The sequence below is a fragment of the Cavia porcellus genome, unplaced genomic scaffold, assembly GCF_034190915.1.
Source record: "Cavia porcellus strain 051 isolate PalLab524CR breed Dunkin Hartley unplaced genomic scaffold, mCavPor4.1 scaffold_21, whole genome shotgun sequence".
Classification (NCBI taxonomy): Eukaryota; Metazoa; Chordata; class Mammalia; order Rodentia; family Caviidae; genus Cavia; species Cavia porcellus.
Genome location: NW_026947504.1, coordinates 63,684,236 through 63,709,228, shown reverse-complemented (window position 1 = coordinate 63,709,228; position 24,993 = coordinate 63,684,236). Strand labels below are relative to the sequence as shown.

General features: G+C 37.1%; 1 protein-coding gene across 7 annotated transcripts in view; it reads right to left on the bottom strand.

Moving 5' to 3' along the window:
• Positions 1–24,993, bottom strand: part of Rb1 (RB transcriptional corepressor 1) — a 193,152-nt gene that overhangs the window by 6,842 nt on the left and 161,317 nt on the right. For 4 of the 7 annotated variants that reach the window (XM_063232783.1, XM_063232780.1, XM_063232781.1 and 1 more), the window contains 7 exons: positions 13,038–13,156; positions 9,800–9,945; positions 9,096–9,241; positions 5,840–5,944; positions 4,442–4,555; positions 4,178–4,341; positions 1,836–1,866 (listed from right to left, as the gene is read on the bottom strand). In XM_063232783.1, coding sequence (XP_063088853.1) covers positions 1,836–1,866; positions 4,178–4,341; positions 4,442–4,555; positions 5,840–5,944; positions 9,096–9,241; positions 9,800–9,945; positions 13,038–13,156 — 825 coding nt within the window. Of the gene's footprint in view, positions 1–1,835; positions 1,867–4,177; positions 4,342–4,441; positions 4,556–5,264; positions 5,541–5,839; positions 5,945–9,095; positions 9,242–9,799; positions 9,946–13,037; positions 13,157–24,993 lie in introns of those variants that run through there. The other 3 variants (XR_010041829.1, XM_063232784.1, XM_063232785.1) reach the window with 3 other exon arrangements.

The following is a 24,993-nucleotide window of genomic DNA, read 5'->3' as shown; positions in this document are numbered from 1 at the left end:
CATCTGACAGGAGCCCAAACTGCCACCTTGAGCACAGCATTAAGAAGAACCTTTGATGTGGTTAAGTCCTTCTGTTGACTCCCAGAAATTAAGAATAAGAAACGTTCACTAATTTTAGGGGTAATTTGTTTGGCAGCAGTGTATTTTGCAGTCAGTCTTTTCCTTATAAAATGTAAGCCAAGTCAGGGTGGGAACCTATGGCACACATGCCACGGTGGGCTGTATGTATCACTGAAAGCTCTAGAAGGTTTGCCATCGCTGGCTCATGTAACAGTCTATAGGAAAGCATCACACACTGAATACGGGACTGCTGAACTAGTGACATTCCACTAGTGACACTAAGGGAAGGCCAAGAAAAATAGTGTGTTCTTTTAGAATAATGTTTTCAAAGCTAAGCTTTCCCTTCAATCTTCTGGAACAAAGACCACCACAGAATCCCTGCCACTTTCACTAGGGCATAGCATCATGTAACCAGTCCCTAATCAATATACCATAGAAAGAATGTCATAGAAGTCTGACAGAAAGGACAATCAAAAGTGTGCATACATGCATGTGTTTTTGTGTGTTAGAAAAAAGCAAGTAGTTAAGCCCAGGCTGGTAACATTTGGAAGGGGCTACATTTTGGAGTGTCTCATTTCAAAACATACTCATATTACTAAATTTCAAACTGTTTTGTAAAGATTCCTTTGAAATTATATACACATAAATATGGTATCAAAGAAAGATACTTGACCTTTGTCCCTAGTTTCTGCTGCAGTGCCCCTAAAGCCACTGGCATTTCCTGGGTCATGAAGGGATGACAGGACACCTTTTGTTCTAATGAAGTGGTGCTTATTGGGCCCCTAGATGGGGTCAGGATGGAGGCTGGTTTCCAGAAAAAGCAAGCCTTCATAGGAGCTTGGAACTTTTAGGCCCCCTCTAACTTCCAGTGTGGACAGAGAGCTGGAGATTGAGTTAAACCATTATGCCTCTGTGAGGAACTCCACCCTATTAAAATCTTTCAACAGCAGGGACGAAAGAACTTCAGAGTTGTAAGTCTACAAGGTCAGACACTTCTTGTGTGGGGGACTATTCTAGACTCCACCATGAATATCTCCTCAACTGCATGCTCACCTATATCCTCTATAAATAATGAAAAATAGTAAGGAAAATATTTTCCAGAGTTTTGGAGCCACTGCAGGGAAGGATCAAACCTGAAAGGGAGGTGTTGTAGGGACATCTTGACTTGGAGCCAGGACAGAAGAATGCATGATACAACCTGGGGGGGGACCTGACACTTGTGACTGTGGTCTGAAAGTGAGGGAAATCTGGTAGGACTGACCTCTTGAGCCTGGGGGGTCTAGAATTAACTCTGATTAATCAGCATCAAAATTAAATTGAATTGTAGGATACTATCTCTGTCCAGAGTGTTGGAGAACAGGCAGGTGTGAGAAAACCCCACACATTTAGTGTCAGAAATGCTGAGTAAAAATAGTGCACATGTATGTATATATACATGAATCTGTGTTATATATGCGTTACATAACCTGAGAAAATATTTGGAAAACAGTTTGAAGTCTATTAATTATAAGTATGATTTGAAATTAAATCTGATTTAAAGAAGTCTGAGACAGACATTATCTTCTAAATTCTGGATAAGGTATTTGAATAACATTTTAAAATTCAAATTGTAGAACTCTTTATAATTTTTTTATAGTTGTAGCATGTTGTAGATATAAGTATGCAGATATCCACCTACAAAAACATCCAAAAAGATGATACAGTAATACACAAGAGCCAATTATTTTTTACTTAGAATTTCGTGGCATTGTATTTCATAGAAAGAAAATACTCACCCCAAATGATTCACCAATTGACACTAAGATTCTGTCAAGTTAAGATGAAATGCAAATTAGTAGTGAAAATCATGTACAGAGTTTGCAAACGTGCAGAGATGAACACAGATACATCATCCTGAGCCATCAGAAACACAGAGGTGTTCGCTACCCTGCGACCACTCCCAAGTCACACTCACTCGAGCTCACTGGCACAGTGCTGCTAGCCTGATCACACACTCAGCTGCTTTCTTAGGTTTCCATTTTTACTGTTCTTCTGGTGCTGGAGGCTGAACTCAGGACCTAGACACACGCTGTGCCACCAAGCTATAACCCTCGCTCTGGTAGGCTTGCTGTCGTTGCTGTTGTGTTTCTTCTGATTTCTCCCTACGGGAAGGGAACCTAGGGACCTGCACGTGCGAGGAGCGGCTCCACCCGTTGCCCGTCTCCTTCTCCCAGTTTTAAAAGCAAGAATTCTCGGTCTGTAAGAACATTTTCTGCCACTGTCCCATTTAAAGAAGGTAAAAGAAAGTTTTAAGTTTACCCCGACACAGCTCTTCATAAATCTATAAATCATCCAATATATTTCACATTTTCTCATCTGGAATTCAAGTTACAGTACTAAGTAGTAATCAGAATTGTAATTAAGATCTGTCATAAAGTTCATTTATTATATATCCCTGATCAGAAATCTCCACAAATTGTGTTTGAACCATATAGTTTATGATCTTGATAGTAAAGCTGGAAGACAGCATTCCTCACATAATGGTTTAAAATATGCACATGAAACTGGTACATGCATATGAAGACTTTATCTTTCATTCCCTCAATAATGGCCATCATCTATGTAAAATATTTGATTAACCATGTGAGTAAATGTGTTGCATAAACAGAGTATTAAGATGCTTTCTTGACACCTGATCAATGACTTATTAGTTAGAATATATGATTTTTTTTTTTTTTTTGAGACAGGGTCCCATTATGTTGTTCAGGCTGGTCCTGAACTATGTAGCCCAGGCTGGCCTTGAACTCATAGCAACTCTCCTGCCTCAGTCTCCTGAGTGCTAGGATTACAGGCATGTAATGCTTGGCTTAGGTATGTGACTTTTTTTGCTAAAGAACACAGTATTGAGTTCATTACTACCATAATACGGATTAATTATCATCATTAAAAACTACCTACATATACATTTTTATGTGTATAAATGTACTTAAACAGACATGATATGACATCTTACATGCTCATAATGTAAGCTGTAGATATCAGTACACAGATAACCATCTATAAAAACACCAAATAAATAAAGCAGGCTACAGGGACACACAAGAATGCCTTCATCATATTTTCTTTCTTTTTTTTCCTTTTTATCGGTACCGGGGATCGAACTCATGACTGCCTGCTTGCGAGGCAGGCGCTTATGCCGCTGAGCTACATCCCCAGCCCCACCATATTTTCATTATTTTTCACTTAATATTTTCCAGCAGTGCATGTCATTTAATCACAGTGCATTAGTCATGTCACTGAAGCCACCACACACATATTCCTTAGCAATCTCCTACGGCCCCTTCTCCTTGTTTGCTTTTCTTGCCCGTCCAGTAAAGCTATGTGGGCTGACAATGTCTGAGATGAGAGCACATTAACTATACTAGCTTATCAGCCTCTTTATACAAATAAAATCATTTTCAAACAGCCCATGATGACATCTAATTAGTAAATTGAAGACCTTCAAAGGCAGAGCGTACTTGTGTTTGGACGTGGAAGGTAATGTGATGATTGTGGCTGTACAGACCTTTCATCTAAGAATTTAATAGAGCTCTGCACTCGCCACTGCCCAGTCTGCAGCACCTTGTCAAGCAGAGACAGAGCTGGTGCCAAGGTAACACAAGGAGGCCGAAGGCGGAATTAACAGGGACTTCTGAAGACTTAATTGACAGTCATCTACATTTAATAAGTTATCTTCATGGTGATAACAAGGAAAATGGTCCCGGTCTATGGAAGAAGTTATGGAAATTCAGGAAGGTACTGAATAAAAATTGCTAGCTAAAGTAGTCTGCGTAGTCTACTTGGTTTAGCAGGTTGACTACTTACAAAAATACTAAAATGTTTTGAAATATATAACCAAACTGGTTCTCAGACTGTCTACAAAAGACAAGATCCCAGCAGCCAAGAAAGTTGGCTAAATCTGTAAAGTCATTCAAGTAAACAGACTTTCTTTTGTGTCAAATTCTTACCATTTCAAATATAAATTAGAAAATTAGAATCTAAAAGTCTAGCTTCTTCTAAACACTTCTATGCTTGGATAAAAATGTTCCCGTCTTATTTATTTATTGTACTATTTATTTCCTTAAGAGAAAACACCAACCTTGATGTCGGAGTAATCTTTGTTGGCGTTGGTAAACCTTCTGAAATTTTGTACGGACTCTTCAAGGGTGATATATAGATGTTCCCCCCAGGAATTCGTAAGGGTGAACTAGAAAACTTGTAAGGGCTTCGAGGAATGTGAGGTATTGGTGACAAGGTAGGAGGCTACAGCAAAACCAAGAAAGTAAATTTAATTTTATTTAATGTTTCAGTGAGATCTAGTTCTTTATAATTAGCTTTCCCCCAGATGACACTGTCCACATACCCTCGTGGAAGCATACTGCAAAATGTTTGTTTTCAGTCTCTGCATGAACACTGAATTGTAGAACACTATAATGGAATCGTACTCGTCTTCTCTTATCAAAACTCTTTTGAATGTCTGAGGAAGAATAAGAAAAACACATATTAAATAAATCTAAGAATTTCTCTTTATATTTCCTTTTCTAACAGTTTGTAATATTCTTTAATTAGTAAAAAGCACATATTACACAAGAAAAAATAATCTGGAAAAGCCTTGCTTGGCTTTGACTCTGGGTGCTCTGTCAGAAGTGCAGGGCACAGAACAGTCCCGAGAAGCAGCCACGCTGCAGCAGGTGACTCAGCTGGGCCTCCCCACAGACAGCAGTGGACAGGCTGCCAGAACAAAAGGCATTTTGGGAACCAAACAACCAGAGCTGGAAGAAAACCAACAATATTATCCATCAACCGTTAGAGTATATTTCTTTGTCTGTAACTCCCTGCATCTCTCTCATGTCAAGGGTTCAAGAAATACACACTACTCTATTGTGAGAAGCAGTCATTCAGTAGAAGCTATTTTTTGAACAGCTAGATTCTGCCAAAGTTTTAGTTATATAAAAGTACAAGGGTTTTATTTTATTTGTTTATTTATGTATTTATTTGTGACACTGGAACTGAGCCAAGGGCCTCTATGGTGAACTACATGCTCAGTGTTTTATTTTTTATTTTGAGATGGGTTCTCACTAAGTTGCTATGTTGCCCAGGCTAGGCTCAAGCTCGTGATCCTCCTGCTTAGTCTCCTGGTGTGCTGGGGTTATAGGGGTACATCGCAACATCAGGCTAAACAAAGATTTTCTAGGATGCTTCTGAAACACAGAATTGGAATGACTGGGTTTAGAAAATAATTTCAAATATATAAACTGAAATGATCTATTTTATATTACTTTTGAAAACGCCAAAGGTAAACTGGAAAATAATCCACAACTCACCTGTCACGGAAGAGTATAAAATGTGTTTCATACCAAGTGTATTTTACTACTAATGCTTCTCTACCAGGAAGGTAAACTGGAAACAGAATATGTTTACACTGATGTTATTTCTGAAGGCTGTATTTACACTGGCTGTCCCTATGGAGGAATAAAAATAACTAACAACATTTAATATCCTAATTATATCAAGTTTATTACAAATAGCCTACTCACTGGAGGATACAGTATTATTTGCTAATACAAACTATGAATTTGATTAATTTCATAATTTGCTTTAGCTTACCAATTCCATTTTAGTTACAAATAATTAACCAACAATATTAAATTTTTAATTTGCAAATTTACATATGATCATAATATATGATTTAATGACTGAAATTATCTGTATTACAGATGTGGATTTATCTAAATAAATCTTACCATGAGACATTACCTACCTCCTGAACAGCATGAGGAAGGTCTTTGTACGCAGTTACAATAATTTTGAATTTAAGGTCTATGTTCTTCACTTTGCATATTCCATACATAGAACACATCATAATCTAGTAAATAAAGGTAATATAAAAATAGAATTTTAAAAGCATTCGGTCATCTTTCTTTTAGCTTCAAAAGAGGGAAACTTAATTTCTATAAGGTTTCCCCTCCCAACCAAAGCTTGGATTGAATGTCTACGTGAAAATGTTTAACCCAACAAAACACAAAGAAGAACCAAACGCACACACCCAACAACTCTTAGTTATTCAGAGCTGATTGTCCGGTTTGTAAACGAGCCGGATTCGGTCCGTGTTCTTTAATGTTTCCCAGAGGAGAAACGCTGAAGCAGGGGTCAGTTAACTGTGTAATCAGCACTCCAAAAGCCTCAAGCATGAAAAAGTCTCAAACTACCAGGTAAAACAACACTGAGAAGTCGTGGTGCTGTTGGCAAGGAAAGCGTGGTGACTGGATGCAGGGCAAAGGGAGGCTTCGGAGGAGGAAATCTTGGTCCAAATGCTAGTAATGTAGACGGCTGCAGCTGCTGAATTGTCATTATAATAGACCCTCACACGCGGATTTTTCTGAATAGTGTATTACATGTCAAAAAATGTTTTAAATGCAAAAGTAAGATGTAATTGTAATCCCTGTGATGTAAAAACGACAGACTTCCTCAATCTATATCAACTTTTTGTCTAATTTAAGTACTTACGACTTCAGCCACATTCTTCTCTGCACATGCGGTTGCCCAGAATAGTATCAATCTCTTTCTCAGCATCCCACCGTCCCAAATCTAGTATCGCTGGCACTTGGAATGCCTTTCAGTATTCACTTTGCTTTTTTTCTACTTTAATACTTACAGCATCACTCAAGAAATCTTGGTACCAGACATCTACTCTCCTTAGAAATCCACACCACTAATGTCTCTCTTGCTATGTCATTGAAAGCAGAAGGACCATAAGAATAATCAATGTCTATGTTATAAATTTTGATTTTTAAAAATATTTTATTACTCTAGGTACTTACAAGTGCTTATTTATTTTGAGTTAGGATCTCTCTATGTAGTCCAGGTCATCCTTGAAATCAACTATGTAGCCCAGAATGGCTTCAAACTTACAGTAATCCTCTTGCCTCAGCCTCCTGAGTGCTGTGACTGCCACCACACCCAGCAAGTGCTTATTTTTAAAAATTCAGGATACTGGAATTTATATAATCTGAATAGGCTCTTATAAAATATGTATATTTGTTGACTGTATCTTTATGAAATAATCCATCATTTGCTCAGCATATTTCTTATTGGGAATATTATCACCAATTTTACAGAAATAAAAGAGTTATATGGGAATGTTATGAACACCTCTGTACCAATAAAATGTGTAAGTAAGATGCAATGGACATACTCCTACAATGACAAATACTACCAAAACTGATTCAAGAAGGAACAGAAAGTCTGATCTTGAATTAATAATCAAAAAGCCTAGGTCCAGATGGATTCACCAAATAGTAAAAGGAGATTCAGTTCTACCAAATACTGAAAGAAGACTCAATACAAATTCTTACAAACTTTCTGAAGGCAGACAAGTCCCCAACTGAGACTAGTATTTCTCTGATAGCAAAACCAAATAAAAACATCATTTAAAAACTACTAATATTTATTATGTAGGCAAACATGCTCATTAAAGAGTAGCCAAGTTGAATCTGGGAATATACTAAAAGGATATACAGTATAACCAAATGAGATTTATTCCTGAACTGCAAGATGAATTTAACATTAGAAAATCAATATAATATACCATGTCAATATAATAAAAGGAAAATCTCACTTGATTATCTCAATATATACAGAGAAAGCATTTGACAAAAATCCAACACCCACTCAGGATAAGAGATAGATAAGGAACCATCGTCAAACTAAATAAAATTAGATTAAAAAGAAAAGCTCCTGCCTGGCAAACATGAGGTCATGAGTTCAATCCCCAGTACCAAATAAATAAATAAGTAAATAAGTAAAAACTACCTCTCTGTTTAGATGACATGTCTTATGTATAGAAAATCTTACAAGAACCCACTAAAAAATTTTAGAACTAATAAGCAAATTCATCAGGGTTGTAAGTTATAAAATCACTGTGTAAAATTCAATTACATTTTAGTATATTTGCAATGTATAATCCAAAATTGAAATTAAGGAAATAATTCCATTCATAATATTATTAAAGAATAAAATACTTAGGAATAAATTCAACAAAACAAGTGAAACATTCAAAAAACTAAAGAGGGTCTAAATGAATGGAAACATATGCAATGGTCATAAATTGGAAGACTAAAAGTTGTTAAAATGACAATGTTCCCCAAATTAAACTTTGTCTCAATGTAACTTCCTTCAAAGTCTTCTCTGCAGAAACTGACAATTCAATCCTAAAATTCACTGGAAATGCAAGTTTCATGATAGTTAAGTCAATCTTGAAAACGAAGAACAAAGAGCAGTGATACCTCCTTATTTGAAGACTACTACAAAGCTACAGTAACCCAAGCAGTATTGACCTGGTAAAAGAATAGCTATGTAGGTCAACAGAATAGAATTAAGTCAAGAAATAAACATTTATACATTAATAATCAGTTAATTTTTCAAAAACTTTCAGTGGAAAGAAATAGTGCTGGGGAGGAGGAACAGAAGGATTGCTCAGTAAGCAGAGGGTTTGCCTAGCGTGTCTGAGGTCCTGAGTTCAACCCCCAGCACTACAGAAAACATCAAACAAAAACAAGCCACACAAAATGAAAAGTACATTGAATCACTATCCACAACAACAACAAAACGAAGTTCATTATTCTTTCATTCACTCACTCATCATTCATTCATTCACTGGTTCATTTATAGAACAGGCATCATTTAGACCCATTGATTCTTAAATTTCCTGCATTTTCCATGCTAAAATGAAATCCAGCTTATTACAACACAGTAAAGATTACGATAAACAAGTTCTTCAGTCATTTTATAAATAAGAATGCTGTGTCATTAAATAAGTAGTTCCTGAAATATACTTTTAAACTCTACAACTGTAATTTTAAAAGTTATAACAAAAATATAAATGGTAGCTAACAAGCAAATATATCAAAAGTGTACTAGGTTAATCTAGCTTCTTATTGAATCCAATCTATTCTTAAGAAACTGATACATCACAAGTCAGAAGGGAGGAAAAAAAATGAAGTGCATGAATTTCTTACTTGGTCCAAATGCCTATCTCTCATGAGCTCGTACTCATTCTGTAGTGTGTGCTGGAAAAGGGTCCAGATGATGTGTTCTAGTTCCGGATGGTCAGACAGAAGGCGTGCACACAGAGTATTTAGTCGGAGGTACGCTAATCGGTACACTGTGGAGATAAGGAGAATGCAAAGTCTGCTTTTCATTTTCAATTACAAACGGATATTTTGCAAAGCATTAGATTGTTCCAACCATAATGCTGCTCAACAATATTTTAATAGTACTCTCAGCTCTTTCATTGTTTTCCTAATGAATAAGTGAACAGAAACATTGGAAGCATTTTCTATGCATTAACATGCCCCTGCCAGCTTGAACCAGTGGTGAGATCCACGCTTGTCCCACTGCGTGGCTTGTATCACTGCTGGCAGAAGTGATAGAGTCACACATGGAACGGTCATGCATGTACCACAGGTGGCTCAAGCAATCAGCAGTGAAACATATGAATTATGGTCCAGTTGTAAATGTGTTAATTCACTCTGTTATCTCAAAAATGGTATAATGTAACTATGATTAGAGGATAGATTACTGTTATTACCCTTTCCGTTTCACAGATGAAGAAACTGAGAAATAGAGGTATTAGGACCTGCTTATTCTAAGTAAAACAGCCACGACTTAAACCTAGTCAGCCTGAATTTAGAGTACATGCTGTTGAAAGTAATCTACTGACCTTTTTTATAAAAAAGGGAAAGGGAGGTAGATTTCAATGGTCTCTGGGTCTGGAAGGCTGAGGTTGCTTGTGTCTCTGCATTCGCAGTGGAATTTCCACGTGTAGTTGAACCTTTTTTCTTTGGTGATCTTATAGGAGAAAGATACCTAGAGTATTCAAAGGAAAAGTCTTCACCTGGAGTTTGCTAAAAATGACGAGTGCGCACACACACACACACATTGCACACGTACAGTCAGACACATACTACCTGTTTAATCTGTTATCCTATACCAAATTCTCTGAGCAGACTATTTCAAATGCAAACTAGAAAAAAGGCTTACTGGGAAAATTATGCTTTTTCATCCTCATATCTAACTATGTTTTAATAAGTAGCTTTCCCTAAGAATTAGCTGACTTATTGGGAAAAATAGTTGTACATAATAGTTTTCTGTTTTAGTAATTACAATGTAACTGACACCAGAAAATGACTCTGGTTTTAAAAAATAAGTTATTTACACCCAATAGTGTTGTAAAAGCTCTCTTATTCTCCTATTGGTTTTGTAATTGATAACTATGGTTCATATGTATAAGACTTAAATCATACACACACCTACCTCTAAATTATAAAGTATACAATTTTATGACTTAATACTTCAAGTAATATCATTAAGACAGATTATACTAAATATGACAGGTATAAATCAAGGCAGGGATATTAGCAAATATTACCTTTCAATTTATAGCAAGTCTATTGCTCTGTGTTACTCTTGATTTAGCAAAATAACCCATGCCTATTTGCTGATTTTAATAGCTAAAATTAAGGCTGAACAAGTTGGATCTGTACCTTACTATGGACATATTTCTACTACATACAGTTTACTAATGAGTGCACTGGGAAAAGGGACTCAACCTCACAGGGCTCTTCCTAAGCACCAACACTGTATGAGGCCTCCTATCCCCTTCGGAATGCCTTCCCTGCAGTTCCTAACTGATAATTATATAATGACTTCACTTGAGTAAGCATTAATCTCTTTTGAATTCCAGATGCAAATATCCAATTAACTAATGGCTTTCATTACTTTAATCTCAGACTTAATATGGCCAAAGAGAATGTTGTATTTCTTCCTATCTCAAAAAATGACTCAACATTATACCTAGTATTTTAAAGTCAAAAAACTTAAAGTTTGAGTTTGTGTGGATTTTTTTTTTTTTTTTTTTTTTTGGACATTTGAGTTGAACCGTGGGCCTCTGTATTGAACTATATCACCATTTTTAAATTTTTTAAATTTTGAGACAGGATCTCACTAAATTGCTAAGTTGCTCGGTCTGGGCTCAAACTTCTGATCCTTTTACCTCAGCCTCTTGTGGTCTGGGATTACACTTGGTTTTCCCCATCTCAAAGAATGGTTTCACAGGGGCTGGGGATTTAGCTCAGCGGCATAAGCGCCTGCCTTGCAAGCAGGCAGTCGTGAGTTTAATTCCCAGTACCGATAAAAAAGGAAAAAGACCACCAAAAAAAAAAAAGAATGGTTTCACATTATATCTAGTATTTTAAAGTTAAGAAAAAAAACCTCAGGAATTACATCTTAATTTCTCCATTTTCCCAGTTCCTCACACTCGATGTAAAATCTGTTAAATTAAATCTATCTCTAATCCCCCACTTCTATCTTTAATGCTATGTCTTAGACCAAATCACTCACATGTCTCTTTTGAACAATCTACCCACTTATTTCCTTGCCCTGATCTTTTATCTTCCCTAAACCCATCTGTATCTTCAAACATCAGTCAGAGAGAGGTCCTTTAAAAATATAAGTTATAGGGCCAGGGATTTAGCTCAGTAGTGTAAGTGCCTGCCTGGCAAGTGCAAGGTCATGAGTTCGATCCCCGGTACAAAAGAAAGTTATAGCAAGCTGCATCTTGCTATAGTGGTTGCCCTTACCCTTATACAGCAAACTCCTTACTAGCTCCTACTGTAGTCGGGCCCCGAAGAGGGCCAGAACGTGTCTCCGGCTTCACCTGCGCCTCTGTCCTCTTGCGCATGACACCCCATTCACAGTGGCCTTCTTTCTAGTCCTCAAACAAGCCAAGTTCTATCTGCCCTACAACATGAGATTTTTGCGGGGCTCCTTCAGGTCAAAATATCACTTCATTGGAAGAAAAGAGTGTTCCTAAATGTTTATCATCCTTTCACCTTTCTTTCACATCACTCTGTTAGTTTAATTTACACCACTTAAAATCTAAAATCAATTTTTGTATTAGTTTGTTTACTGGTTTCTTCCTCCAGAATGTAAAACTCTATGAGCAGGAAGGACCTAGACCATTCATTTTATTTTTTGTCTTCCTGGCACTTAACTGATTAAAAAGGCTTGACTTATATGAAAGTGTTATCTACAAACAAACGGGTAGGAAGTCTACATGAATGCAGAAATACTGTGCATACAAGTTAGCAGTGCCTGACACCTCTGAAAAGTGGTCTTTATGTTACTCACAGAACACTGTAATAATGCCAGGTCCTACATAGAACTAAATAGAAACATAACGGTGAGTTTCTATGAAAGGTTAATATAGCCAGGGTGATTCAGAACATGGATTTTGGGGTCAGATTGCTTGGTTAGAGTTCTGTTGACCTTAGGCTAGTTACCTTATTTCTCTAAGTCTTATTTTATAGATAACTGGAGAAGTAACTATTACCGTATAGAGGTGGCATGGAAGTCAAATGAGAAACATGAATCTAAGGCATGTGGGTCACTGGCAGAGCACAGAGAGCCCTCAACGCACGTGAGCTGTGCTTCCCACGCCTTGTTACTACCGTGCAGCAGCCAACTGTGTCGGTCCACAGCCTACACTTCTTCCTGGATTTACCTACGCTTCACTGTAGATGAACTGATCTGCACTCTAGACAATGTTTCTGCCCTCTCTGGCTGTTGTGGGCACATGACATTTCTGGCTCTTGAAAATCTATTCTATCTCCTCTCTTCAATTTTCATGTTGAAATCCTATTTAAATTTTAAGACCCATCTGAACTGCCATTTTTTCTGTGAAAATTGCCCCTCCTTACACCAATTCCATGTGGTTCATTAGCACTTTAAATTCCTTTACGTGACTTTATTTAGGTCATATATCTTAGTTTCCTAATTTTAAAAGGAGGAACAATGTCATATGCAAAAATTCAGTTCTCTACAATTTCTACATAGTCTTGTATTACCCTTATGCTCAAAATCAGTTTTTAGTTTGATAAGATAATATATATCCCACTTACATATCAGCCGCAGTGTGATTATTTTGAAGAGGAAGGTTGAGAGGACAAGCAGATTCAAGGTGGTCAGCTGGTCCTTCTCGATCTTTTGACTGTTTAATAAGATCAAATAAAGGGGAATCCTATAGGAAGGAAGATGACATTAAACAGTATTAGTATTCTTTAGTCATGTACACATCAGAATCCTCCAAGCTGACACAATGAACACTATGGATCTCGGTGCAACTGACAGTGGCTGTTTAGAGGTCAGATGAGATCCTTTTCTGCACTTCAGCTGACAATTTTGTAATGTTACATACACATTAATACAAAAGGTAGGAAAAGATGCAACCTTACATGCTTACACTGTTTTATTTTTGTTTTTTTCAATATTGTCCCAATATTTGCACCCAAAAATATTTTGAATTTTTAAAAATATTTGCATATGCATGTGATCTCTAGGAATAGGATCCAAGTTTAAACACAAATTCACTTAAGATTTATATATACATTATACACATAGTTTGAAGGTAACTTTCACAGTACTTTTACTTGTGTTTTGACTGTTACCATCGTACAGAGAGCATCATGCTTGTACTCAAAAAGTTTCAGATTTTTGGCTAAAAATATGCAGTTCAGTGGTAGAGTGCTCCTTAGCATGTGCAAAGCCCTGTGCTTAATCCTCAGCACCCAACCAGCACCCAAATTAAATTTTTAAAAATTTAGATTTCAGTTTGTGATTGGGGATGCTCAACTTGTTTTAGAAAAGAAGATGGAAGTTAAGGAACAGGCATAGTGAAGACCCAATGATTCTAAATAATAAACAAACAAGAACTTAATAACATTAAACTGAAAGCACAGGTAAAATACGCAGTTTATATGTAGCTTACGGTTTACATCTAGATGTCCCCCAAGAGCCTCATGCTCTCACATGGGTCCTTTCAGAAGGCGAGCGCGTAACAGGCTCATAGTTGACTTGCTATTAAAAGGTGGGGCCTAGCAGGAAGAGGGGGGTCACGGGAGCTTGTCCTGGGAGGGTCTGCCTGCACTCTCCTTTCACGCTCTGCTTCCTGCCACTAAGCCAGGAGCAGTCTCCTCTACCACGCCCCTCTGCCCTGTAAGGACTGAAATTTCTAAAATGTGGGCTAAGTTACAGTAAAACTCTTAAATCGGGGTAGATACTGTATCTCAAGGACAAGGAAAGTTAACTACTAATACTATACTGTTTTATCCACAAAGCTAACAACTGGTTCTTAGAAATAACTAATAAAAACACATAAATCTCCAGTCAGACTGATCAAGAGAAAGGACAAATAAATAGTATTAACCATAGAAAGCAGAAACAATTGCAAAGATTAGACAGATACTAGGGGTCTGGTACAAATAATTTCTTAACAAATCAGAAAGCTTAGATTATGTGGAAAATACTATAAAAATATAAACTACCAATGCTCAAAAAATAAATAATACAGCCTGAATATTCCTACAACTATTGAAGAATTTGAATCAATAATTTAAAATCTCGGTACTCAGAAAACACAAAGCCTTTTTGATCTTGCAAGGATCCTACCAAAAATTCAGGAGACTTAGACAGTCTCAGCTTTACTTAAACTTTCTAGAACAGAGAAAATAGAAGCATTCCTTATCGCATTTTATGAAGCTAGTATATCGCTGATATAAAACTTGTCAATGGCATCACAAAAATGTAAATTTCAACCCATTTCTGCTCATAAACAGTAATATAAAAAGTCCTAATTAAGTATTAGCAATCCAAATCAGCAGTGTTTGGGAAAAAAATGAAAATTCATAATTACTAAGTTGAGCTCACATAGGTTGCAAGGTTTAGTCAACATCAGAAAACCTATAATGCAATTCACTTCAATAATAAATCTAAGCTGAAAAATCAATGTCAAAGCAGAAAAAGCTCTTACTTAAAAACTCATTTGTACGTAGTATAATAAATCTTCTGTGTGGCCAGGCATGATGGTGCATGCCTACAATCCCAGCATGTGGGAGCCTGAGGTAAGAGGACTGCCGTGAGCTAAAAACCAGTGTAGACTACAAAGTGAGTTCAGGACCAGCCTGAACTATATAGTGAGACCTTGTCTCAAAACAAACAAGTCTCATTCAGCTCAATTAAACAAGGAAAGGAAATAAAAGACCAAAACATTGGACACGAAGAAACAACAAATCATTACCCACAGATGATTTGACGGTATCAAAAACTCAAAAGAACATATACAGAGAAATTATTAGAATAAGAAACAAGAGATAGGACAGCTCTTATAAAATCAACAGAAAACTATTTATATTTCTATATAACCAAAAAGTTTAAAGGTGTAATTTTTAAACATCATTTACAAAAATGAGACTAAGTAAAAACTGTTAGAAATACTGATTCAAAAACTGTAATTTTTTAGGGGTGAATTTTCAGATTTTTGGCTAAAAATATGCAGTTCAGTGGAATTCCATAAAAAAGGAGAGAATTTCTCATGCTGTCACTAAGAAAGACAGAAAAACCAAATAGATTTACATAAAAAGTAGTACAGTATCACTAAGTCAAAAATACAAAACACTGTAAAATAAATATTTTTAAAATATGTGAACAATAGTATAGTGAGTAAAGGGCTGGAAAAGTCCTAATTAAGTATTAGGACTTAATTAGGACTTTTTCTGAGTACAGAGATTTTAAATTATTGATTCAAATTCTTCAAGGGCTATCAATTATTAAAAAAACAAGATCATTATACCTCTATGAAATACACAAAGCCATTTTCTTATACTAAAAAACTAAAAAGTATTAGAAATAAGTGTAGAAGATCATTTTAATGTCAAACTTTGTAGTTTTGATGAAAACCCAAATTCATAATGAAAAAAAAGAACAGATGTGCATGCATATAAAAGGAAAACTTGACAAAACCACAAGTTAAACTAGATCCTTAAAAAGTAAACAATGCTGTTAAGGATGGCACATTGAATGCATACACTAACTGCTGCTTCCCACTAAAAATGGAATCAATGAACTCATTTTAACAGACTTAAACCTAATGGAAAAAGGGACTAGAGGAAATGATCAGATAAATAAAACCTTTAAAGCTGAAAAGCAGATGGAGGAGTGGTAACCTGCTCAGCGATGAATAAAGCAGGGTGGAAAAACCAGCAGTAGAAAAAGCCAACAGGCAAACTAAAGGAATGGCGACCCTCCAAAAGTGAAGACAGCAGATTCCTGGGGGCGAGGTGGGCATTAACAACAGAAGGGCCGCTGGAAGTCTACTCAAGAAGAAGCTTGACCTCTGGATATTCTTCCTTTCTCCTCTCTTTACTGCTGGGAAAAGTGTTTTACTCTTCGAAGAGTAACAGCATTTTCTGCACCAGGGGACTCCTGATGCATTCTGGGAGGTGCAACCATACTGAAATTGACAGGATTAAGGACAAGTTTAGGTAACAAGGACTGTATTTCCCAGACTGCTTCTTTTCTACAGAGCCTGTGTTTTCAGCCATGATCCTGTTCCCCAGGCATGAAATGAGAAGAGTCAGAGCTGAGTAATATGATGAGTCTATGAGAAAAGTCCTAAAGACAGCAAATGGGGGTTTTAAAATAAATTGTCCTAGGCAAGCCACCATACAATTAAGTTTACAAACTCCACTGTTATTTAGAGATTCTAGCTACTTTTTACTGATTTATCACTTGAACAGTCAACTCTTCTCCCCTTTCAGTAGTCTGATGTGATTGTTTTGAGTCACTTGGATATATGTAAGTGTGTGTTAAAGATGTTCTCCCTCCACTTTCAGGAAAAAAATTGTCTTCCCAACTTACTTTTCCCTCTCTAGACATAGTGTAGATACCCGATACATTTTGAATAGAGATGTGAAAATCACATAGTTCTATGGTTCTCAACTCCTTCGGGACCAGTGGACCAAAAAAAGGCAAGCTACCATTTGCAGCAGTGGCGTACCACAGAAAGGATTCCTTAATCCTCACACTACCCATGACGTTAGGCACGGGTTGTCTCCTATGGAGGAACCTGAACAAGGCGGCAAACATGGTTTGAGAGAAAGAAACTCTACACCCGTTCAGTGTAGCTCTATTGCCAAAGCCTCCTTTCCTGTGCCCAGGGGCACTTTCTTTCCCTTACGTAGAGGCCCTCTAAGGGCAATCTGCGTGAGGCCTTTCATTTGAGTAAAGCGGTGCTAACAGCACCTCACACATTCGTTCTGGGTGCTGCATGTGTGCTCACACTGTGTTTCACTTTTCCTAGCCACCGATGGACGAAGTATATTTATGTAGCTGCAGTAGTGTGCGTGCAAACCCGCAAATGTTCATCAGGAGTGGCCTTCGTATTTCTCGTCAGGACATTTTAGGAGACCCTAGTTCTCACAAAACATGCACTAAAGGATGTACAGGTACTAACATTAATTCGGTCCAACCTGGACAGAACTGTTCCTTACAGCAAGGTGTATTTGTTATATCCGCTTCCCTTCTCTTTCCCTAACAGAACAGAGACAAGGCTGTCTCCCAATCCCAGCCACTTCTATCCCAGGACTCAAAGAAAAACAGTTAGTACTTTCTATGACATATGGCTTTAGTTTTCAGTTGTTTTATAATGTAAAACTCCTTCTTTCTGACATCCCTATAACTTATTTCTAGGACAGAGTCCCTGAAGAACCTCTCTAAACACACACGCCACATTTTCCTTGAAACTCCCTACCCCCAAAGATTTTAGTATGCCCAGGAAGGGAGAACACCTACATTAAACAAAAACGTTCCTGCCGTCTCTGTCTTCTGTCTCCTCCCCACCCTATCTCTACGACCTCTCATCACATACAAACTTCTGAAAAGTGATTCACTACCCTTAAATAGCAATACTGTAACAGCTCTATATCTGGTCTTACTAAGTTTTAAAAGCCTCCTTTCAAACAAACTTTTCCAAAATTCTGTTTGCTAATAATAATTCAGGCACAGGTGAAACAGGAACCGTTTCTATTGTGAAACTTGAAAATTCCCTGATACTCAATAAATATAGACACTCCTTATTTAATGACCAAGTTTTATTCCTGTGATTACAATGGAGGTTTTGTTGCTCTTTTTCATGGCTTTACTGTTGTTTTGGTTTGGTTTAGTTTTTTTGAGACAGTCAGATTATGTAGTTCAGGTTGTCCTTAAACTCATTACATAGCCCAGGCTGGCCTCAAACTACCAGTGATCCTCCTGCTTCAGCCTCCTGAGTGCTAGCATTACAAGTGAGTGCCACCACGTCTGGCTATTAAATGAGGAATTGTCTATTATAGTATGTACATTACAATGTTTAGAGCAAAAAAACAGTCAAAGGGAACTCCACCTTGATGACTGTGCTTTTATTTGCATAACTCTGACGTGCAGAACTATAATGTATTGCACTGTATAGTACAGGCAACAATTCCAGTACTGTCTAAACGAGGTGTCCTGTACAAAAAATGACAGTGAGGACCAATAAACACAATATACAGAACTGTACTGAAAAAAAGGGGGGGCACAGTAAGTCTGAGGAGCAGGCTGGAAGTCGGAGTGGCTGTTACACAGGGCGGTCTGAACAAGCAATGTCTGCACTGGGAAATATTTCTAGGATATTAACACGCAGCACAGTCATGTTGCAGGTTAAATTACACAGCAAAACACAAACAAGCAAGCTGATGATATGACATGCTTTCTAAGTGACAGTGAATGACAACACTGGTTACTCATGACCTTCTGTAGACGCTCCTGAACCGGGTCAGTCTGTGCGGCTGACGTGTCTGGGAAAAGTGACCGCATGTCTCCTCTGAGACAAGCCTTCTAAACACTGGAGCTACCATCTTCGATATTCTTTCTCTTGACAATCTCTTTCTGTGGGAAGAACAAGCTGCCACTTAGAGAGAAGAAATCCCCCGGAGAAGCCCAAGCAGCAATGACCTGAAGCCTGTGGCCACTGGCCACGGAAGAACTGAGAGCTGGCAGCAAGCACCGGAGTGCACTTGGAAGCTAATTCTTCAACCCTAGTAAAGTCTTAAAGCACTGAAGAGCTGGCTAACAAATGAAGGATCTCTCATGAGAAAACCTGAGCCAAAACCACATAACTAAACCACTCCCAGATTCCGGACCTTCAAAGTTGTGTAAGAGACATTTGTTGTTTTAAGTTGCTGGTAGCTAACACTTCAATAGATAACTAACACAGAAGCTGATGCTTAAAAAAAAAAACACCTATGGAGAAAAGCTTTAATGCAATATTTAACTTTTGAAAGTGCAATATATATATATATATATTTCTTTCTATAAAATTTTTTCCATCAAGGATTCAGGTGGTAGTTTTCTCTTGGACTCAGACAAGCTGTCTTATATCATTACTTATTTACTCAAATTAACTATGAGACTAATTGTTCTTTGTAAATGTTCACTCTGTATTGCTACTTAATCCTGTGAAGGAAACCAGACTCTCGCTATCAGTAAAATTAGTTTAAATCCCACAAAATAAATACTATTGATAGAAAAAGTAGAAGCCATATGTGTATTCTAAATGATCTTTCTTAATTCTCATACATTTCTAAAGCAAGCATGAAATAGTCCAGAAAGTAAAGGACATCCAGGCTATAAAGTAACAGAGTAAGAGTACACTCTCACAGAGCAAGCATGAGGTCTCCAGTGCTGCGAGTAACATCAACAATAGGAGACACGCGGGCAGGAATTGCTATTGTTTCCTAGGTATTTTAAGGATTATTGCACCTACAATCCCGGAAATGTTTTGTATTATCCTAAGCCAAAGTTTAAGATTGTTCTAAGACTGTTTTGTCTTGTAAAACAAAACTAAAATAGAAAATAGAGAAAAAAAAATAGCCCTGACCTTTCTTGTAGTTCTTTATTTATTTCACTGGCCCTTCAATACTGGTTCCACTGGATCATTTTGCCTACGTAAACTGGCTGAGCCACAATCATGACTCTAACCATATTTGTATTACTTTAAAGCATACATTTCTGACTAAAACTATTAAGTTATAAATGTATACTTCCAGTTGGATGTAAAGATCTCCAGGTAAATGTATCACAAACATATCAAACATAACATGTTCAAACATTAACATAAACTCATTACCTTCATCACTAAACAGTTATGATTCCTTCAATATTTTCTTTGGGTAGTTATGTAATCAACTACTTAATCTCCTATCCCTCTACAAATCTTAGAATTATCCTTAGTTTTGTTTATTTCTAGGTTTCTAATATTTTGATTTATCCTTTTAATTTTAACATATTTGTGTTTTTATATTTAAAGTTATCTTCCTGTAGATAGCATAGGTTTGGGTCTTGCTTTTTATATACGCTGGTAATCTATCATTTAATTAGGCTACTTGAAACATTTACATTTAATAATATAATTATTGATATGGTCAGCTTATATCCCATATCTCTTGTCTGACCTCTTCTTTTTTCCCCTCTTCAACAATGGCACAAAAGCAAACCCATGAGAAAGGGCCGCGGTCACAACACACACACAGCGCCTCCACCTTCTCCCCAGGGGCAGGCTGCTGCGGGTCCTGGGGTGGGGTGGGCCTCTGGTGGCTCTCCCAATGGCTTCTCCTCTCCTGCGCTACTGTCTTTGGTCTAGGAGGAAGAGTCTCCGGCCTGTGGGGTCAGACACGCATTTGGCCAGGCTCTTGCTGTGGCTGGGTCCCTTCGGCTGGCGTCACCTGCCCCTGGGCTTCCTGTTGGGAAAGGGACTCCGAAGAGCCTTGAGGTCGCTGAGGGAAACACCTGAAGCAGGTACAGTCCTGCCTGGCAGAATGACAGTAAAATACTGTGTTTGAAAATTCTTCTCTTTCCTCATTAAGACTGAATCCCAAAACTGATTCACTGAAGTAGAATTTTAAAACGTCAAGGTTTCCATTTATAAGATAATGAAATGCAAAGCCATTTTTAATAGGGAGCGCATTCCTAATTATCAAGATCTTTAAGATTATATTTTCTTGTAACCTTTAAATAAATATTGAGGTAATAAAGACTAAAATCTTAAGATATGACCCTTGTCAAGAAGAAACTAATTTAACAATGATGAAAGGAATAAATGTGAATAAGACAAACTACACATTTTCCTAGTTTCCATAATTTCTAATGATATCATTGTTTTACAATGCAATACGTACCTACTAAAGGGAAAATGTATTTTGGTTAATAGCAAAAGGAAACAGTGAAAAGCTTTATCCAATAAGAATTATGCGGTTAAGCCGGGTGTGGTGGTGCATTCTTGTAAACCCCAGTACATGGGGGCTGAGCAGGAGGATCCTTGCAAGTTCAAGACCAGCTCAGGCTACCAAGTGAGCTCAAAGCCAGCCTCAACTACACAGCAAGACACTGTCTCAAAAAGAAAAAAAAAAAAAAAAAAAAGAATTATGTTGTTTAAAAAAAGAATCATGCTGTTGTGGAGGACTTAAAATTGTTTCTCAATAATAGTTTAAAATGGTTTATTTTAAATATAATCTGTTCTATTTATTTAAGGCTTATTTACTGGCAGAAATTCATCTCCAGTAGGTACTTTGAGGGAATCACTGCAAAAGCCCTCCCCACATATATTACAAAGCAAGGAAATATAATCCTAACTCTCTCCTGCCAATATTATGTATCTTACATAAAACTTACACTGTTTCTGACCAAAAATTATTTTAAAACTTATAGTTAGCAAGTCTAAATAATCTTGAATGTTTTAAAATATGAGAGTACATTTTCCTGTTTTCTAAATTTACCTAAGTATGTATACTTTCCTAAAAGGAAAAACACATCATTTTTTTCAAAAAGATTAAAGTCTACAAATAGTGAACATATTTCTAACTAATCTTGCTCAAAATGTGTCATAGAAGTACTCAGGTATTCACTTACATGTATGTTCATGTCAGAAATTAACTCATTCGTTTCTTCTAACGTTTAAAATGGGTAAGTGGTTCAATTCTCTGAGAAATTTATGGTAAGAAACAGTTCAAAAGATACAGTACAATGTGTCCTTACCTAAGAACGCATTGAAAGCACCGAAAGAAAAAGCAGTGTCCTCTTTCAAACCTTAATGATGTTACTCTCTGATTTCAACTACGCAAGCTTAAGAGCACAGACTGAATTAAACATGGAAAATTATAGAGCTGAGTCATTACAGTGCTAGGGTAGGATTATTGTTTTTTCCTTTTCACTTTATTCTACTTCTCTTATTACAGCTTTTAAAGAGCCTTAATGGTGTATCTTTCCTACATTATAAATTTAAATTTATTCCTAGGGAAAATTTAGTAACAAAGAAACAATGGAATGACATCATATTCCCTTAGAAAACTGTGCAGAGGTTTAGGGAAAGGTAAAGTTAGGTCCCAGGCAGTAGTGTTTGGTAAATTATGTATCAGGGCGTAAAAGTGAGGCCAAAGACTGTCTTTTTGAAAGACAGGCACAGGGGCTGGGGATTTAACTCAGGAGCATAAGCGCCTGCCTTGCAAGCAGGCAGTTGTGAGTTTGATCCCTTTTAACGATAAAAATGAAAAAGACAAAAAAAAAAAAAAAAAAAAACGAAAGACAGGCACATATCTTAAGGAGGTCCAGAAACAGGATACTACGTTATGGAGAAAAGATAACTAGGATATAACAGTACAGTGAGGATCCTGGATGTTCATCGAAGCATAGACAGAAGACTGTTAGACAAAGTAAGATATCCCTGATACCAGGAAGAGTGAGCTCAGGAGAAGAAAGCTGAGTCTTTTAAAGTAATGGAGTGCTAGCCAAAGCAGCGAAGAGTAAAAATACAGGAACATAATCACTGAACAGGGAGGACACAGTCAGGGTGGAAGCTGACTTGAAAGGATTCCGCTGACCTGGGGCTCCTTTTCATCAAAGTCAGCTACTCTCTTAAGTCACTTGAGGACTCTGTCAAGTACTCAAAAACAAAGAAAAAACCTTTCATACTTATGAGGTGTCATGTAAAACGAGTATCAGAAGTAGATAAGCAGTTTTATCAAGTAGAAATGCTATTTAGAAATTTCCAATTTCCATGACAATCTTGGGGACATGAACCTAGCAAGTGACTTTACCGTAGATGAAACTAGAAACACTGAGTGGGAAAGGCCTTTTACAGATGTTCATCAGCTAAGGAGTCATTTTCCTGAAATACCTATGACTCATCCCTTCATTCTATTGAAATGTAAAGTCTTCTTCCAATATAGGACAGTAACAGCCAACACTTCTTTTTTCTTCTAACTATATTTTTCTTCACAGAAGTCAGCATCATACAACTGATTTCATAACGGCTTACTGACTTGTCTCCTCCACATACAACATAAAGTCAGTGATCTTGTTTTATTCATTGTTGTTTTCCCAGTAACTAGAACAGCATTTGGTATGCAGCTGACATTTAATCAATACTACTGAATAAATGAGTATCCCTGGACCCAGAGATGAATTAATAAGCAGCAAAGGTATTTTCAGGGCTGGGAATGAAATCCAGGGCACTCACCACTGGGTTCCATCCTCAGTCTAGCAGGGAAAAAAAAATGAAGTGCTTTCACCATTTTCCTATAATGACCAGGATGAGGATCCAGCAACTTCTTTTGAACAGGTCAACAGGATCCACCTCTTCTTAACTAAAACCACCACAACAAAAGCCTGGGTTTTAAAATGGCCTTTTGTAGGGGAAGTCCTTCTGGTCTTTTGTTTCTGCCCTCAGGCAGTGATAGTAACATCTGGTATTGATGGGGAATCCTTACATGTTCTAAGAATTTGAATCAGTTAATTAAAACAATCATACTAGGAAAACTAATAAAAAGAAATGACCACAGAAATTTTGTACTGGGAATGGATGACAGGTGACTTGGAACTTTACTAGTAAGTCTACACTTTAGAAAATCTGTATATATTAATAACTCAGTCTTTTTCTTTGAATTCTAATTGGGTTAAGGGCAAAATACCTATATGAATATCAAAAGTCAAAGCACTTCCGGTTTTAAACGTATTTATAATAATATTCACAGAACTAGATTTTAAAAATATCTGTAATCTGTAAAATAAAATAAATTCTAAACTAATACAGTCACTTTTATTTTGAAGATAAAACTTGAAAAAGAAATTATTAAATTTGGATACTGAAAACAGAACTACATCTCAGAACAAAAATGATATGGTTGTTCAAATCCTTTCCCCATTTTTTGGAAGGGCTGTTAATTTTTATTAGTTTGCTCTAACATATTTCTTTTTACAAAGAAATGTGCCATTTAAATACTATATAAAAGAATATGATCAACTGATACTTTCTACTTTACGGCAGTGATGCAAAAAACTAGTAAGCCTTTTATCTTTTTCTTTAAAACTTTGTAAGTGATCTTTAGAAATCTTTTCTATTCTGTTATTTTTCAAATCTATTTTATGTTATTATTTCTTTTTGGGGGTGCTGGGGATCAAACCCAGGGCCCTGAAATGCTCTAAGCAAGTGTTTCCCCCTGAACTCCACCCTAATCATACTGTTATTTCTTTAAAATGTACTCCTGTCTTCCCCAGAAATTTTATGGAACAACTGTTTTTAATGCAGTAATTTTAATTCAAATTATCATAACACTGGAGTTAACTGTGGTATAAGGGATAGAGCAGTCTTCCCTTTTTTCACCAAATTGCTCTCCTAAGGAACTATTTACCAGGTAGCCAAGAGCCGTCATGTTGGGCAGCATGACCTGAAGGCCTCCACAATGAACTCCACCTAGCTGTGCAGCCACAGGACCTTTGCTCAGAACCTGGCTGGAACCTGCCCAGTGACCCCAAGAAGCCTGGGAGCTTTGGTGCACCAAGTGGAATGAGTGAAGGCCCGGCACCATACTACACATACCAATCAGTCTGAGTATGCCACTCAGAATCTGTCAGGGCCCAGCCCAGTGACCTCAGGCAACCGGGTGGCTTCAGTGAGCCCCGTGGAATGTGCTGAAGGTTTGTTTACTCAGCACACCCCCTCCATTTGGGGAG